Here is an 18,521-nt window from a genome sequence, read left to right as displayed (position 1 = left end):
TACATATACACACACACATACACATACACATACACATACACACACACACACTAAGGTACTAAGCTCAAAACTAACTAAACTAAATTATTAATGTGAAAAAGAAAGTGTGGCGATTAAGTTAAATAATCAATATAAACACGTGTAAACATATTCGGAAATATCATGAATATAAATCTTATGTGAAAAAGCAAATCCACTCCAAAAAAATGTATCCAGGACGGAATATAGGACCTGCTATCTCCATTGGGTGATCATAACCAACAAGCTTTTTTGACTTAGGTGGTGTAAGTCTCACTAGGTCTATACTATCTGGTAAGTCCCTTCCCTTATCAAGGTGGTGGTGTCAACTTCCTAGTCTCTAAACTAGTCACACTAGTGGTTGGATTTTCACTACTTGCTTATCAAATCACCTGCTTCGCTTTGGAATTGTTCAATTATGGACCTGGGAGAGAGTTTTGCATAATTACCGGAGAAACAATAGACTTTTGGTGGTCTTTTTCTGGTTTTTGTTCACTTCATATTTTTGAGTGGATTTTAATTTTTTATTACTGTATACACTTTGAGTGGATTTGCTTTTTCACATAAGATTTATATTCATGATATTTACACGTGTTTATATTGATTATTTAACTTAAGCGGCACACTTTCTTTTTCATATCTATTTTGTTGCGGTTTGTCTATAGCAGTGTTGCCTGCTAAGTTGCACTAATTTTTTTTCCACAGCGCAGTATATACAATTTTTTTTTAAATTAGTAATGTATCTTAAAAAGAAAACTCTTTATCTTTTATATTTTTACGCCAAAAGCATTTTATTAGAATAAATTTATATATATATATATATATATATATATATATATATATATATATATATATTAAATAATAAATATGTATATCAAATAATTCAGATTTTTTAAAGAAAATCATTTATTTTTATCCACCCCCCTGGCCATACACCACTGCACTATGCACACCGCAGGCCATCTCATTCATCAAAATCAAGTCAGGGTAAGTAGCTGGCAAAACCCAACATATTTCTCTTTTTTTAACCAAACTGTCATTCTGTTCTGTTCTCTGCTGGCTGCAAGCCAGAGGATCACAGCACATTTGTAAATGAGCCCCAAAAGTTAAGGACCATGTCAATTGGCTTTTGACTTGTGCCACTGGCATCAGTTTGGGACGCTTCTGATATCATGCAGAATTCATTGGCCGATGCAGTTAACCTCCCACTGACCTTCAGGTTTTGCAATCCTGCAGAAGGAGGTAAAAGCCCATTGGGCCCCTTAAAGTGGTTGTAAACCCTTACAAACCACTATGACCTACAGATAAGCCTAGATTAAGGCTTACCTGTAGGTCCAAGAAATACTGTGTAGGTTTAGGAGATATTTTCCAAAACACAGGCACCGCTGTCTACGGCGCATGTGCCATAGACAGCGGCGAGCAAGCGCACTGAGCGCGCCGCTGTCAACGGCGACATGCCGCGAGTGGCGGCTCCCGTGCGAATGCGCGGGAGTGACGTCATCGCGGCTTCATCGAATGACAGCGGCGGAGCAGCGAGACCCACCGAGAAGATGGAGGCTCCGTACACAAGGGGACAGCGGTGACTTTGCTGGCTCCTGTGTCAGGTAAGTGACACATAATGGACTACTATGCGATGCATAGTAATCCATTATGCTTTACCTTTGCAGGGAATCAAAGAGGAAGTAAACTCATCAGGGTTTACTTCCTCTTTAAAGTGGTTGTATATCCATTTTTTTTTACTTTGACCTACAGGTAAGCCTATAATAAATGGTAAGCCTATATTGATTGGTTTGCGCAAAAGTCTACAAAATAGGGGATAGATTTATGTCATTTTTTTTTTATTACTAGTAATGGCGCGATCTGCCATTTTTATAATGACTGCGATATTGTGGCGGACAGATCGGACATTTGACACATTTTTGGGACCACTGTCAATTATACAGCGATCAGTGCTATAAAAAAAAGCTCTGATTACTTTATAAATGTCCCTGGCAGGGAAGGGTTTAACACTAGGGGGCGATCTCGGGGTTAACTGTGTTCTAACTGTAGGGGGGATGGGACTGTCTAGGGGAGAGACAGATCGGTGTTCATACATAGTATGAACACACGATCTGTCTCTACTCCCCCCTGAGAGAACCGGGATCTGTGTCTTTACACACGCACATGCCGGTTCTCGCTTTATCATGAGCGATCGCAGGAGCCCGGCGGTCATCGCTAGTGGCCAAACATAAAACTGCGGTGACTAGTCAGCAAGAGGTTAAAGCAGGGCTCGACAAACCCCGGTCGCCAGGTCGCATTTGCGCCTAGATTTCGTGTCCTGGCGACTGGGGCAACGCTGCTGGGGTATCCTGTCTCCATTTGGACCCCGAACTCCGCCGCGCAATTCCATCGGGCCGCGCCGGCCAGTAATTGAGGCCGCGGCTTTGCGGCCTTCTAAAATCTTTCGGTAGTCTGGCGCCATCTTGTGGTGGATGTAGAAATTACACCCTATTCCAATAATGCTAATTCCTAATGGAGTGAAGCTCCCCTGCCTGTTTTTTGCCCAACGGTGAGTGTGGTGGCTGGTAAATGGCTTCTCATTAGATTATATATATATATGTTATTAAATTTATTAATTTATTTATTAATTTAAATATATATATATATATATATATATATATATATATATATATATATATATATATATATTTATATTTATATTTTTTTGTTTTTTGTTTTTTGTTTTTTTTTGTAAAAAGTAAAAAAAAAAAATTATTTTAATTAAGGAAAAAAAAAATATTATTTGTGATCCTCCCTGCTTGACCCCTTTCACAAGGGCTGTCTGATCAGGTTCACCTGTCAGTTTTTCAGGCGGACCTGATCGAACCCTTAGCAGGGAAATGGCAGTAAATGAGCGGGAATATGTCGGAAATAATAGTCACATTCTTTTGTTAACCACTTCGTGCCCGCGCTATAGACGAAAGATGTCTACAGCGCGGACACCAATTGCCGGGAGGGCGTCCCTAGACATCCTCCTGTTTACTTCCCCTCTGCACGCCGCCATGGGCGAGCATCGGGGAAGTTCTGTGTTGGCCGTGTCCCTTGGATACAGCCAATCACAGATCATGCTAAATGACCAATCACAGCGGCCATTTAGCACTCGAGCGGTGTGTCCAATGAGGGGTGATCTCATATGTGGGGGGCTGGGGGCTATCTTCCCCTCACTCGTCTCCATGTCAGGCCAGGGACAGGTCCAGATCGCCGTCACGGACCTGGTTCCTAACTTTTTTAGCTGGCTCCTAGATTCCAAGCAAATTTGTCAACCCCTGGGTTAAAGCATTACTAAAGCGAAGACCCTGCATTCACTGTTCTCCCACAGTACACAGAACATAGAAATTCAATAGTTTTAATAAATATAAACTGCTAAATACCCTCTCTCAACAGCAGTATATAGCAGTCTTGTGACTTCAATCAATCAGTGTCTGGTTAACGCTTGTAGGAGGCTTATTCATACTGCTGAGGGACCCCTGACCCTCTGTCTGGACAGTGCTGATTGGCCATGTGCTGATCACATGCACCCTCCCAAGAAAATAAAAAATAAAACCACACACACACACACACACACAAAACTCTTTAGCAATACACACCAAACTGAGCATGTGCAGAGTGTCCCCTATCCTCTGTACTATCTGGAGATGAATCAGGGACACTGGAAGAAAGTGAGGATCCGAAGAGCCAGGATTAAACAGCCTTTTTACACTATACAGAGGATTAACCCCTTAGGTTCCACAGTGAGTCTAACAAGCATGCTTTACTGCATATACAGATTGTTTTTTTACTTTTGTGGGTTTAGTAACACTTTAAGACTGCATTGTTTAACAACCAGTTACATCTAAACCTCAATTTAAAAAGATCATTAAGGGTCCATGCATACTAAGCAGCAGAAACAATACCAGAACTGCTGGCAAAAAAAAAAGCAGCATAAGAAACGCTGCTATGGAGCCTATTGTGCACGTGTGAAGGCACATTTGCGTTTAGAAGGGTTTTCTCCAAAAACATTAGAAAGATATACACTTAAAAGCACTTGACATGCCTAAATGACGTGTGTAGGCGCATCAAGTGTTTTTTTTTCTACTCAAAAGCTCCTCTCAAAAATGCACTTGAGTTTTTTTTTTTTCCAAGGTAGAGAGAGATATCACCGCTCCAGGTAGGTCAAGAGACAGTAGAAAACCTTCTCATCCAGCTTGGAAGCCCAGGTGCCAGCAATGCATACAGCAATCAAAAACAGGAAGAAGATCTGGACAGCCGCACTCAAGAAACATTTTTTTTGCCTTTTATTTAAAAATTCTTGTGAACAAAAATACAAGCCGCAGCAGGAACAGACAGGCGCTAACGCGTTTCACACTTCAATGTAGCGCTTAGTCATACCTTCTATTCACAGAGAATAGTATCTGTGACTAAGCACTACATTGAAGTGTGAAACGCATTAGCTCCAGTCTGTTCCTGCTGTGGCTTGTATTTCTGTTCACAAGAATTTTTGAATAAAAGGCAAAAAAAAAACATTTGAGTGCGGCTGTCCAGATCTTCTTCCCGTTTTTTTTTTTCAACCTGTAACAAATATGGATGTATGATATGGATCTACAATTATACCTGTAAACACCCAAATGTGCATGAACGCATAGGCCAACATTTGCAGAGTTGCTTCTATAGGCAAAAAATAAAATAAAATGCTAAATCTCTGTATAAGCAGCATTTATTTGCAGCACTGACCCTCAAAGGAGCTGCTGGTTTGATTGGGCTTACTGTTCCCTTCTCTCGCTCGCTCATCGTGTCTAGGGGTTCCCGTGGTAGATGGCCCAGAAACTTTAGGGACTGACGGCAGATCCGCTTAAAGGGATTTTTATTTGCTAAAACGTAGTTAACGACAGTCTCTAGTTTAGGATCAGAGGGTTAGGTGAAAAGTCCAGGTACTCTTAGTATCAGTCAGTAATAAAGAACTTTCTTACTTTGAATAAATACAAAGAAGAGCCATTCACGGCTGGATGTTTACTCTAGTTGGATAGCCCCTGTCTCACAAGGCCTAGTAACCAACCGGGTGCTTAAACCAGGAACAGTTGTAGAACATGTAAGAATAAAGTCTCTGCCACAGACTTTGTTGTAGAACATGAACAAGGAAACTTGAATACTTGTAGAACACTCGTGTGGTACCAGTATCTTTCAGCCGATCCGGCGATACCGCACGAAATAGGATTTACTTGGGTTCTTCAGCTTTACCAGGCTCTTGCTAAGAAGCCAACCCTTGCATGGCCTTCTTCTGAAGAGTCCTCCCCTGGATAGCTACGAAGTCGCTGGGCCTCTCTACAACCCAAGATGGCACCAGACCACCCCCGAATCCTTTCCTTAGTTTCCTTGCCTCGGGCTAGCCAGCCCGAGACAAAGTCGGGTGGATCTGCACCCCAGGCCATAGGCGCCCTGGGGGCTGGTCAGGAGGACCAGGACCATGGAGCCAGAACATACTTCTGGATTGGAACCCCAAACCACGTGACATCCACATCTTAAGTACACTCTCCCAGAAAGCACAGCAAGAGTGACACTCCCACTGGGCTGGCTCCGAGAGAAAGTAACCTTAAAGCACCCAACCAGACTGTGTTACCATGCCTGCCAGAAGAGACAGCACCCCCTGTGGCCAGGCTGAACACCCTATAGTCCAGTCAGACTGATGCGGAGGTCAAAATTTGGAATAATTATACCCAAACCAAACTGTAGTTCAGGTGTAACGTTAAATTTCAAAAACATATCGTGTGCTCTTCAGGAGCCATCGCTACATTTTTTTTTTTTTAATACCAACGATTGGTTTATTGTAGAATAAGGATAACAAGAAAATAAACCACATACAAAACACTTGTAAATAGCAAGTATCAAAACCGTGCAATCCGCTCTAGTACATTTGGTTCTGGAATACAACCTGAGGACCGATTGAGGACCTACTAAAATAATCCTTGAAGATTGTCTCAGCCATGCTTTGCAGCCGAAAATTAACCCTATGTAAAGTGCAAGAGATAATAAAAATAGAGAAAGCAAATCAACTGCAAAACAAAAAGGAAATAAAAAAGGTATCAAAATTGTGATTGTGGCGTTATTAGCTGCTCAGTAGTAGAGCGTCTATACACACTTACTAACCCATATGATGGCCAAGACTCCCGCTTTCTGTCCTAAATCGGCATAGTGTCTGTCCATGAGCTGTATTGCTGACATACATTTGGGGATCTGATCCCATGGGACTCTTGTGGTACACCAGAACAGTGCAATAGCCCAATGAAACTCACTAAACAAGGTGTGAGACAATTTTTTGTTCTGGAGGGGAGACTTCAGGTAGGTCAGCAAAAAACAAAAACAAAACACATTTGATGTGTCAGGGTAATTTGTATGCCCGCGATCAGGGCAACCTTGGATGAGACTCTCTGCCAGATCGATTTAATCGCACCACAGTTCCAAAAAATATGTAGGGGTGTACCTCTGTCCGGGCATAAAAGCAGCATTTTTGTAAGCCCAGTGCGCATGCTTTGAGGCCAGTACTTCCTTTAAGCACTTCACTCCCACCCTATAAGGACGGCTACAGTGTGGACCGCTGGCCCCTGGGGCGTGCATCAGATGAGCTCCATGACCTCTGTGTGCCTCGGACACAGCTAATCACAGATCAGGATAAAGGGCCAATCACAGTGGCCCTTTACCATGTGATCAGCTGTGTCCAATCACCATGAACAGACTTGCCAGCCATCGGCTCTCCTTTCCTCACACAGAGACAGCATGGGAAGAAAGGAGAACAGATCTAACAGGGCACAGTTGGCACATTGTTTGCCCCGATTATCAGTGCTTCACCATCAGTGAACCAAAATTATTTGCTAATTTTTATAACAAAAGAAAGCTAAAATAAAAAAAATAAAAAAAAATTCATATGGGTACAGTGTTGCATGGCCACGTAATTGTCATTCAAATTATAATAGCGCTGAAAGCTGAAAATTTGCCTGGGCAAGAAGGGGGTGAAAGTGCCCAGTTGTGCATGTAGGAAAATCTTTCTTTCCATGGTTTTGGGATAGAATAGGGAACAGTTAAACCCCTTATTTACTCTTCCCTTTTGTTTTGGGGACTCCTAAAATGTTAGATTTCCCCTCACATTCAGTTTTGACGACAATAGTCACAGCACAAAACTGTGTTACACTCCCGGATAGAAGGCAGAGCGTGGTGGAGCGCACAACCTCACTTCCGGTTTGCGTGCTGGTCAGGCCCTAGGGAGTGCAATACAGTGTCTGCAAGGAACAGCACACTTCCAGCGGATGGCTGGAGATGGTGATAGCGCCCTCTATTGTATTTCTTTATGCTTGTTGATTGAATTTTAAAAGTAAGCAGCTAGGATTAAGGGGGGTTTCTGCTGTATGGGTATGTTGCATTATAATAAACAGGATTACACTATGTACATCTATCCTTGTGTTTTATGATACAATCGGAGTACCTTTACCAGTGGACCTTCTGCATAAGTGGGGCGTCAGCACAGAGCGGTAATTGGACACAGATACAAGGCTCTATTTCTAGCGGCGTCTGGTGAGTTTGAACCCCAGAGGGTGTGTGCTTCACGAGGTGAATAATTGCATTCTTACTCTGGTGGAAGGCGCACGCTAAGAGAAAAGTGACTGCGAAATTTCTGAACTGTCCACATATCCGTCTGCTACATAAAGACTGTTGGCCGTGGTGTTTGCCATTGCCCTATGTTTTCATTACCATCAATTTTTTTTTCTTCCTATTTTTTTTCTTCGTTTTATCGCTGTTTTAGTATTTATCTGATGCAAGGAGGACTTTAGCTCTGGTTATACTACTGTAATATATTAGCCTGAATCTACACATTTCTCTCAGTACAGACTACCTTCCTTTCAGGTTTAAAATTTGCTGTGCTGCTTTCTAGCACTTTTCAAGAAAGGACAGGCCTGCAAAAAAAAAAAAAAAAAAAAATATAAAAAAAATACAAAATAATAATAATAAAAAAGTGCTTCATCAATTTCTCTGTCACAGCTAGATTGGTTAAAACCACCAAACTACAGGAAATGCAATGCGTCAGCCACAAACAGCGGTTTGATCTGTCTTATTGCAGTCATGTGAAAAAGTAAGTACAGACCATGGAAATTGTTGACTTTTTGTCAACATATTTAAACACGCAAACGTTAGATCTTGATTCAAACAGTGCTTACAGATAGAAGTCATATACTTGAGCAAATGGGAAAAAAAAAAAAAAAAAAAAAAAAAAAAGGTAATGATTTTCATCATCTAAACCAGGGGTCTTCAAACTTTCTAAACAAACGGCCAGTTTACGGTTCTTCAGGCTTTAGACCCCTTTCACACTGTGGCATTTTTCAGGCGCTTTAGCTTAAAAAAAATAAAAATTGTCTGTAAAGCACCTGAAAGAAGCTGCAACCCCAATGTGAAAGCCCGAGTGCTCTCACACTAAGGCGCTGCACTGGCAGGGCATAAAAAAAAAAAGTCCTGCAAGCAGCTTCTTTGCATCGCTTTTGGAGTGGTAAATACACCGCTCCTAAAGCGCCCCTTCCCATTGACATCAAAAACGCCTGAAAAGCGACTGCAAAGCACCTTTGGCAACACTTTTTTTTTGGGAGCTTTTAATCCTTTATTTGGCCACTAGCAGGGGTTAAAAGCGCCCCACTAGCGCTCGAAAAACGCTAGTAAAGCTCCGCTAGTTTAAGCTGCGCTTTACAAGCATTTTTCAGGCACTGGCAGTGTGAAAGGGCTCTTAAAGCACTTGGGGTTTCACATTGGGATTGCAGATGAGGCTTCTTTCAAGCGATTTACAGATGCTTTTTTTAACGCTAAAGCGCCTGAAAAACGTCCCAGTGTGAAAGGGGTCTTAGGGTGTCCGGACTGTGGCCAGAGGAACTAGAAGATGCCATGCTGTCAATGGGAGTAAGTAATAGAGGTAGACCGATATGGGGTCTTCTCCGGCCGATGTCAATATCAAGAAAATCGCGGCTGGCAATGGCCGATATATAATGCTGATTTTTTTTTTGGACCAAGGTTTTTTTTTTTTTTTCCCCTTCATCTCATAAAATCTAAGAGTTAAGAAATAATACTGAAAATTTCATAAATTAAACATTAATCGCTTCAGCCCCAGACCATTTGGCAGAGCACTTTTTGCGATTCGGCACTGCGACGCTTTAACTGACAATTGCTTAGTCATGCGACGTGGCTCCCAAACAAAACTGACATCCTTTTTTTTCCCACAAATAGAGCGTTCTTTTGGTGGTATTTGATGCAGTTTTTATTTTTTGCGCTAGAAACAAAAAAAGCGACAATTTTGAAAAAAAAATAAAAATAAAAATTTTTCCTCAGTTTAGGCCGATATTCTTCTTTTTGGTAAAAAACAAAACAAAACAAAAAACCCAATAAGTGTATATTGATCGGTTTGCGCAAAAGAGTCTACAAAATAGGGGATCGTTTTATAGCATTTTTATTATCTTTACTACTAATGGTGGCGATCAGCGATTTTTGTGACTGCAACATTATGGAGGACACATCGGACAATTTTGACACATTTTTGGCATTAATACAGTGATCAATGCATTGATTGTAAAAAGGTCACTGGCAGTAAAGGGGTTAACACTAGGGGGCACTGAAGGGGTTAATGTGTGTCCTAGTTTGTGTTCTAACTGAAGGGGGAGTGGACTGTACAGAGAAACTAACAGATCGCTGTTCATACTCTGTATGAACAGACGATCTGTCAGGTCTCCCCTCCAAGAACCGGAAACTGTGTTTACACACACACACACACACACACACACACACACACAGTTCCGGGTTCTCCGTGCGCCCGAGCGATCGCGGGAGCCCAGCGGCGATCGAGACCGCCGGACACTAGTATCGTCCTGGGGAGCGAGCGGCGCACACTCACCCCCTAGTGGCCACAGGGTGAAGCAACGTTACACCGTACAACTGCGGTGGCTGGTCGGCATGTGGTTAAACACAACAAGCTTCCAATCAGTGAATTAGTATGTATAATTTAGATTAAAAAGAAAATATGCATCTTAAATATTGAATACACACAGAAACAGTTAATCAAAACTTTTGGAAAAAAAAAAAAAGGGGGGGGGGCTAAATTTACTGTTTTTTTGTTTTGTTTTTTATATATTCACTAAAAAGTGTATTTTTTCAAAAAAAATTGCATTTGAAAGACCGCTGCGCAAATACTATGTGACATAAAATATTGCAACAGCAGCCATTTTATTCTCTAAGGTCTTTGGTAAAATATATATATATATATATATATATATATATATATATATATATATATATATATATATATATATATATATATATATATATATATATATATACATACATACATACATACATATATATATATATATATATATATATATATATATATATATATATATAATGTTTAGGGGTCAAGTGATTTTCTAGCAGAAAATACTGGATTTTTACTTACTTGTCAGAAAAGATTTAGTCTTTAAATGGTTAAACCGAGATCTTCTACACACCGGACTTCATTCCTTTGATAAATAGAAACAATGCATCTCTTTGCTTCTTTTATCAGCGATGTTCTCAGACTTGGCAGGCTGCCCAGATAGGAGAGACTCAAGTCGCTCCCGACAGGGAGACTTCAGGTGACTTGAATTGACTTCTATTACAGAAGTCATTTGCAAGTCATGCTGAAGTCACGCTGTGTGGGGGTCGCACCGAGTCACCCCGCAAGTCGGATCTCCCCAGTGTGAACCGGCTAGTGCATAAATGAAATTGGCCTAATTTGCAGCACAATCGGCTAATGCCGATTCATTAAAAAAAAATGACAAAAATCGGCCGATATATCGGTTGACCGAAGTAATACCCCATCATTGGTTTTAATGGGGGGGGGGTGAATAGTGTCCCATTGCTGGAACCAGTGGGAGGAATAGAGCCCCATCATTGGCATCAGTGCGAGAAATAGTGCCCCAGGGGCCAGATAAGAGAAAAGGGTCGCAGCCTGCCCCCGGGCCACAGGGGCACAGACAGAAATAAAACTGGCAGGTGTTCTAATCTATGTCCACTCTATCAAAAAAAAAAAAACTTTTGCCTTTAGTTGTAGCTACTGCCTTCAAGAAAATCTTCCTTACCCATTACCAACCCTTCTAGCAGTGTTGGATGCCCGCTTCCCCCGTCACGTGCTGTGGTTCTATCTACTGGCCCCAATGCCACCACAGGACACAGTAGGCCCCATTAAAAAAATGAATATCACACAAAAAATAAGACACTAAAGTTTCCCAGCAAGGCCCCTTTCACACAGACGATCTGTTCAGTTCCGCCAGTCAGTTTTTTAGGCGGACCTGATCAGACACTCCATAGAGGTCTATGGAGGGACGGATGTCTGCTGACATCCGACACGCTCCGATCCAAAAAAGTGTGACAGAGGAAAAACCTATTCCATCCGTCTGCGGATCGGAACGGGTGACGAAGGACTCTATGGTCCGTCTTCATCCAATCCCCCATAGGGGAGAGCGGCGCTCTGACAGGTCCATCCCTGCACGGTGTGCAGACACAGACCTTTCATCTTCCTGCTCAGTGGGGATCGACAGAGCGATTCCCTGCTGAGCAGAGTGGGCTCCGTACATAGACACGTCCGTGTGAAGGAGCCCCAAAAGATTCGCTTGAAAGTTGCAGACAATAAGATCTGGTCATTTTTGTATAAATTATGTACGTGACTTAAATCTAATGGGTTTAGTTAAAATGTAATGCATTATTTAAGCATTTCTCTAGGATTTCAAAACTCATTACATACCCTTGGAGTAAAAATCAATAACCTGTTATGTATGGTATGAAGGTTGAACATGCACTACAGACACAGATGTAGCCTTTGTGATATATAATCAGTGATCATTTTGACATCAAATTTCTATTTAAGTTTAGTCAGTCTTGACTAAAATGCCAATGAGGGACAGCTAAAGCTCCTGTGCAGATTGCGGGATCGAGAGGGGGGGGGGGGGGGGGGAAATCGAGAGGGGGGGATCGAGGGGGGGGATCGAGAGGGGGGGGGGGAATCGGGTGAGTATTAGAGGGGGCTGTGGGGAGAGCAGCAAACAGGTGTTTTTTTTTACCTTCATACATAGAATGCAAGAAGGTAAAAAAACCTTCAGCCTTTACAACTATTTTAAACCCTGTTCACAAGGGTGTGACTTGTCATGCGATTTGACAGGCCAAAGTCACATGCCAAGTTACATCTTCTTTCTGGCTATGGAACCATTCATATCTGTGCACTGATTTTGAAAATGTTCCTGCACTATTTGTGGTGATTTCATGTGTGACTTGCATTGACATTTGAGCGCGAAGTCACACAGATGTCGGCAAGCCACACATGAAATCGCACTGACCAGTGGATTTGAAAATGTGCATTGTGACTCAAAAAATGCACCAAAAACACACTGAGGGTGCATTTTTTATGTGTTTTCTATAGAAATCATTAAGAAGATTTTGGTGTGCTTTTGAAAAGCCATGCAGCATGCAGGACCTCTGAAGACGCACCGCATCCGCGGCACACTGGGGTGAAGATTTCCTTTGGATTTAAAAGAATACATTTTTCAGGTGGTTTCCTTCTGCTTTTTTTAATTTTTTTTTTTCCACCCCAAAAACGCATAAAAAAAAACAAATGAGAGTGAAAGAGACCTTAGGCTGTGAACAGAGATTGAGTCACATTTCTTCACTTGACAGTAATATCAATTCTTACCTTCCCCATGAGAATCTGTACTCATCTTTGGCTTATTCTCCTTCTGCGTGGCGTGCTGCATGTCCTCCCGCTGCTGCTTGGCTTGTTGCATAGTGAGATTTTTCCAAAACTTTCTCAGTTCCTCCGCTTCAGTTTCTGAGTCTCCCAGTGAGGGTTTTACCCGAAGCCCTCCGGTCTCCTCTCCTTGGTTTCCAGGTTCAGATTCCTCTTTATCAACACTCTGATCCCGGGATTGAAGCGCACTGTCCGCCCCTCGTTTGTCCTCTTTGCATTTGTTCCCTGCACCTTCCATCTCCTCCAGCACAGCACCGGCTTGTAATTCAGCAGATGCTTCAGATACTTTATCCAAGTCTTCACCTACCTTAATGGAAGCGTCGCTCTTTTCCAAATCATTGGCGTTGCTGGCAATCCCGCTGTCATTGGCTGAAGGCCCGCCGTTGCCCTTTTCATGCAAAGCATCCGGGGAGTCCGAAGCGTCTGTTGTGCAACATTCTCCTGCTGGTTGGTTGATTGTCTTAACGGATTCCGAGGATGCGCCTGAAGATTTGTCCTGTCGCAGCTCATCGGAGGAATGCACCTCTTCTCTAATAGGGGACAGCTCAGATTCCGTGAAGACGTCCTCGGACAGGGACTCCTCGGTACTGCGGGGGGCCGTGCTGGTACTGTCGTTTCCGGTATCCCACATTTTTGTATCAAATTCGTGATTATTACTTTGAGATATTTTCTTAAATTGGCAGAAATCTCTCATACTGGTCAGCTGCTCTACATCTCTATGAAGGAAACAAAAAAATAAAAAAATTATAAAATAATATATAAAAAATAAATACACACATATACATACACATATACCACCCCTCCCCCCCCAAACCCAACATCCTTCTAAATCTTACACTTAACCATCTACACATTAATAGATCTCCATTGTGGGGTCTGCTGGGAACATCGCATCCTCTTCCCAAATTGTCTCCTGGCCGGGTCACAAATGTGTCGTAGAATCCTACTACTATTAGGATATTCTACTGCGTATATTTGACAGCACTATACAAGTACCTCTAATAACAAAAAAATAAATAAAAATAAATGTGTGGCCTGGCCAGGAGATTTTTTTGTGTAGATGTAGTGAAATTCCTAGCAAACCCATAGTAATACAACCTACACGGAGCATGGCTGGGTAAGTGCGGGGATTTTAGAGGGTGCTGGGGGAGGAGGGTTATTTAAAAAATAACTATTAATGGCTATTTTCAATTCCATTTACAAGGGTAATTATTATCTTTTTGCATTTAACCTTTTCACTGCAAGAGCCGTCTTGGCATTTTATTTTTTTTGGCACACATGCTTAAAAATAAAAATAAAAAATTCAGGCCGGAAGATTACATTAAACCCTCCCCCCCCCCCCCCGAAACATTATATCCATTTTCTGAAAGACACCCTAGTCTAGACAATAAAATAATTCCAATTTTTATGTCACAGAATATTAATGTAAAAAGGTCTAGGAAACACAATTCCAGTAAAAAATACACGTAAGTTAATTTTTGGGCAGTGTGGATACAAATCAATAACATTTTTTTTTTTTTAAATCTGAATTTTGGGATCCAAAATTGATTTTATTTTTAATCAAATTTTAATAAAATGCTTTTGGAGTAAAAATCTATCTAAAAGATAGTTTTCTATTTAAGATACATTAATAATTTTGTTTATTCAGCATGAAATGGAACTTAGTTATGTAGCACGAGGATGTATATTCTGCAATATTTATATTTTTGGTAAACACATTCAATGAATTCAAACTCTGCAAGCGGAGAGAATATGCCCTTCATTGTTGCATTCACAGTAACTATGAGATAAAACAAAGTTCAGGAATATTCCTTTATCCCATTGTTCTTCAAATCTATGTACACTACAAACTGTATGATTGAATCGGTTCTGGATATCTCCGTTTTACTAAGCTGGCAGCTTATTATTCTAAATACCCTTCATTTTGTTTGCAAATATTAAAGATTCGACGACCATGGCTGCGCAAATGGGCGTACCTGTACGTCCCCTTCAACACGCAGCATTGTGGGTGCGCGTGCGCCTGCCACGTACTCCGCAATCGTGCCTGTGAGTCCAGCAGACTCAATGTCCGCCGGGGGGACCGCGATTGTGACACAGAGCGGCAAAACGGGGAGATGCTTATGTAAACAAGGCACTTCCCTGTTCTGCCTAGCAACATGACAAGGATCTACTGCTCCCTGTTATTGTAGTAAGCCCATTTTGCCACCGACCCCCCCCCCCCCCCCCGTTAGAATCACTCCCTAGGACACACACAACCCCTTGATTGCCCCCTAGTGTTTAACCTCTTCCCTGCCAGTGTCATTTACACAGTAATCAGCGCATTTTTATAGCACTGATCGCTGTATAAATGTCATTGGTCCCAAAATAGCTTCAAAAGTGTCTGATGTGTCCATCGCAGTCACAATAAATAATAAAAAAAAAAAAAAAAAAAAAAAAAAAAAATCGCAGATGGCCGCCATTAGTAGTAAAAAAAATATATAAAAATTTTCCATAAATCTATCCCCGATTTTGTAGACGCTGTAACTGTTGAGCAAGCTAATCTATATACGCTTATTTGTGATTTTTTTTTTGTTTAATCAAAAATATATGTAGAAGAATACGTATCAGCCTAAACTGAGAAATACATTTTTTATTTTATATATTTTTTGGGGATATATATTATAGCAAAAAGTAAAAAATATTGCTTTTTCCCCCCAAAATTGACGCTTTTTTTATTTACAGCAAAAAAAAATAAAAACCAGAGGTGATCAAATACCACCAAAAGAAAGCTTTATTTGTGGGAAAAAAAAAAAAAAAGAAAAGACATCAATTTTGTTTGGATGCACCGTTGTCAATTGTCAGTTAAAGTGACGCAGTGCCGTAACGCTAAAGTGCTCTGGTCAGGAAGGGGGTGAATCCTTCTGAGGCTGAAGTGGTTAAGTGGAAAGTTAAGTCTTCCTCTTTAACTGTGCTTTAAAGTGGTTGTAAACCCTAACACACTTTGACCTACAGGGAAGCCTAGATTTAGGCTTAGCTGTAGGTCCAAGAAATATCTCCTAAACCTACACGGTTTAGAAGATATTTGCCGAAAGACAGGCACCTCTGTCTACGGCGCATGCAGGCGCACTGAGCACGCCGCGGTCAACGGAGATATGCCACGAATGGCGGCTCCCGTGCGCATGCGCGGGAGTGACGTCATGGTGGCTTCGCCAAATGACAACGGCGGAGCAGCGAGACCCACCGAGAAGATGGATGCGCCAGACTACAGGGGACAGCGGTGACTTCGCTGGCTCCTGTGTCAGGCAAGTGACACATAATGGACTACTATGAGATGCATAGTAGTCCATTATACTTTTCCTTTGCATGGAATGAAAGAGGAAGTAAACTCATCAGGGTTTACTTCCTCTTTAATAAGGCTTACCTGTGGGTACTGTAAATATCTCCTAAACTTGCACTGTTTAGGCAATATTTACAATATATGCTGCCGCAGATGTCATTGGTGCTTGGGCATTGAAGGAATTGCCCGCTCGAGCCATTTCTTCAGGACCTGCGCCGCGACCGGCAGCTCCCACGCAGAAGTGAAGTCATCACGGCTTCGGCCAATCACATCGCTGGAGCTCACAAACTCAGGAGTAACTCCGGGGAAGATGTCAGCCCCGTTAGCGGTGATTCAGGGCAATGTTCTAGGGCAGTGATGGCAAACCTTGGCACCCCAGATGTTTTAGAACTAAATTTCCCATGATGCTCATGCATTCTGCTGTGTATTTGGGCATCATGGGAAATGTAGTTCCAAAACATCTGGGGTGCCAAGGTTCGCCATCACTGTTCTAGGGTATTTCATAATGAGCTAGTATGTGATGCATACTAGCTCATTATGCCTTTGTCTTGCAGGTGTTCTTTTTTTTGGAGGTTTACAACCTCTTTAATACTACTTTAAAGTGATATTAAAGCCTTGTTTTTGTCTGCTCTGTGCAGTGGTTTTGCACAGAGCAGCCCTGATCCTCCTCTTCTTGGGTCCCATGTGGGTGCTCCTGGTTCCTTCCTCCTGCCGGGTACAGCAAGCAGCTTGCGTGCTCCCGTACCGCTGCTCTGTGTGTCCATTTACACCTGATTGGCTCACTGGCTGTGATTGATAGCAGGGGGAGCCAATGGCTCCCAATGCTGCCAAAAGCCAATCAGGAGTGCAAGTCCCTGGAGAGGCAAGGCTGTGGTGGACATCGCTGGACCAAGTATATATTAGGGGGGCTGCAGCATACAGGTGTTTCTTTTTTACCTGCATGCATAGAATGCATGAAGGTAAAAAACCTTGTGCCTTTACAACCACTTTAAAGTAAAAATCAAGCAAGATTTATATCGGTCTCTGGAAAATGGTCATAAAATCATCTCTGTATACCCATGTGACCAATTGTATTTCCAGGTCTCCTAGTATGCCTGTATTACAGTTACAAGCCAAAATATAATAATTAAACTGCCATACTGGCACGCGACTGTTTCAAGTTTATTAGGCCTCAGGCAGCATAGGAAACAATGGATTCTATACAGTAGAGCGTACGGAGCAATGACAAAGAAAAATCACTGCAGTTATGAAAAAAAAAAAAAAAAAGCTACACTACAGGAAGTCTATCAACTAAGGGGCGCTTGCTTTGTTAAAACAAAAGGCAATTGATTTCCTCCCAAACGAAGGTGCATTTATTCAACATAAAATGGATTTGCACAGTGTAAAATACAAGCTTCTAGAATAGCTTAAGAAAATATTCTTACACAGGAATATCCTTCAATTTACTATTGACGATTTCTTTGTACATAGCAGCCGATGTCACCTCCTCCATTGGGCACATGATGCCGTACTCTTCACAGCCATTCTCCTGCACTAGAGGATCCGTCTTATGAGGATCAAACATGATGTTATTTGGCGTCACCAGAAGTACACCACTGACTGAGCCCTAAAAAACAAAAAAAACACACTTCTAAAACTCAGAGTAAGGTGCATGGTTATAGTATTTTTTACAACAAGCTGAACTGACTGAATATTGACCCAGGCATCTTCATTCTGACCAGCAGACCTTAAAGTGTTGTTACCCCAACCTTTCAAATTCCTGATATGTGCCTGCTGTACCATGTACTTGTAGTAGAAAGTCTCCTGTTCTCTTTGTATTACTTCCTTTATGTGAAATCCCTCCGCTTTCCTATTTAAAACTGACCACGCTAGGCATGAGAGCACTAGCTCTGCTGGGAACTGCGCTTACTCTGCTCAAATGATCATACTTGCCCTGACACCGTGCCCACCCCCGTACAGCCAAACTGGGAAAATCACTGTGCTGTTGCTTTTCCTCCCCTAGCTCTTATGCAGTTGAGAGCTGAGGTTATGTGATAACTAATAAAAAAATAAAAAATAAAAATAAAAGAAGGGGGAAAAGAAAGGTATTTATCCTTTTTGGTTACATGTAACAGTTTTTTTTTTGATAAAAGATTACTTTGAACCCTCAAACACTTTTTTTAACGGCTTGCCGACTGTGCTATAGTCGAATGATGGCTGCAGTGCAGTCAGATAACTCTGGGAGACATGGACCTGGGAATATATCAGTGACCGCCGGGTCCATCATGGTTCACCATGTGATTGCTCCGTCAAATGACGGAGCAATCACTTATAAACAAACCAGCGTCACGTCCGGTTCCTCACACCACTCTATCGATCAGTACAGAGGGGAGAGAG

General features: G+C 41.8%; 1 protein-coding gene across 5 annotated transcripts in view; it reads right to left on the bottom strand.

Moving 5' to 3' along the window:
* OXR1 (oxidation resistance 1) overlaps window positions 1-18,521 on the bottom strand; it is an 807,173-nt gene that overhangs the window by 111,798 nt on the left and 676,854 nt on the right. For all 5 annotated transcript variants that reach the window (XM_077493164.1, XM_077493165.1, XM_077493167.1 and 2 more), the window contains 2 exons: window positions 17,570-17,751; window positions 12,776-13,545 (listed from right to left, as the gene is read on the bottom strand). In XM_077493164.1, coding sequence (XP_077349290.1) covers window positions 12,776-13,545; window positions 17,570-17,751 — 952 coding nt within the window. The remainder of the gene's footprint in view (window positions 1-12,775; window positions 13,546-17,569; window positions 17,752-18,521) is intronic.

Source organism: Lithobates pipiens, unplaced genomic scaffold (genome assembly GCF_037356315.1).
Source record: "Lithobates pipiens isolate NorthernLeopardFrog02 unplaced genomic scaffold, aLitPip1_a1.2 Scaffold_19, whole genome shotgun sequence".
NCBI classification, from domain to species: domain Eukaryota; kingdom Metazoa; phylum Chordata; class Amphibia; order Anura; family Ranidae; genus Lithobates; species Lithobates pipiens.
This window is presented reverse-complemented; position numbering and strand designations above follow the sequence as displayed.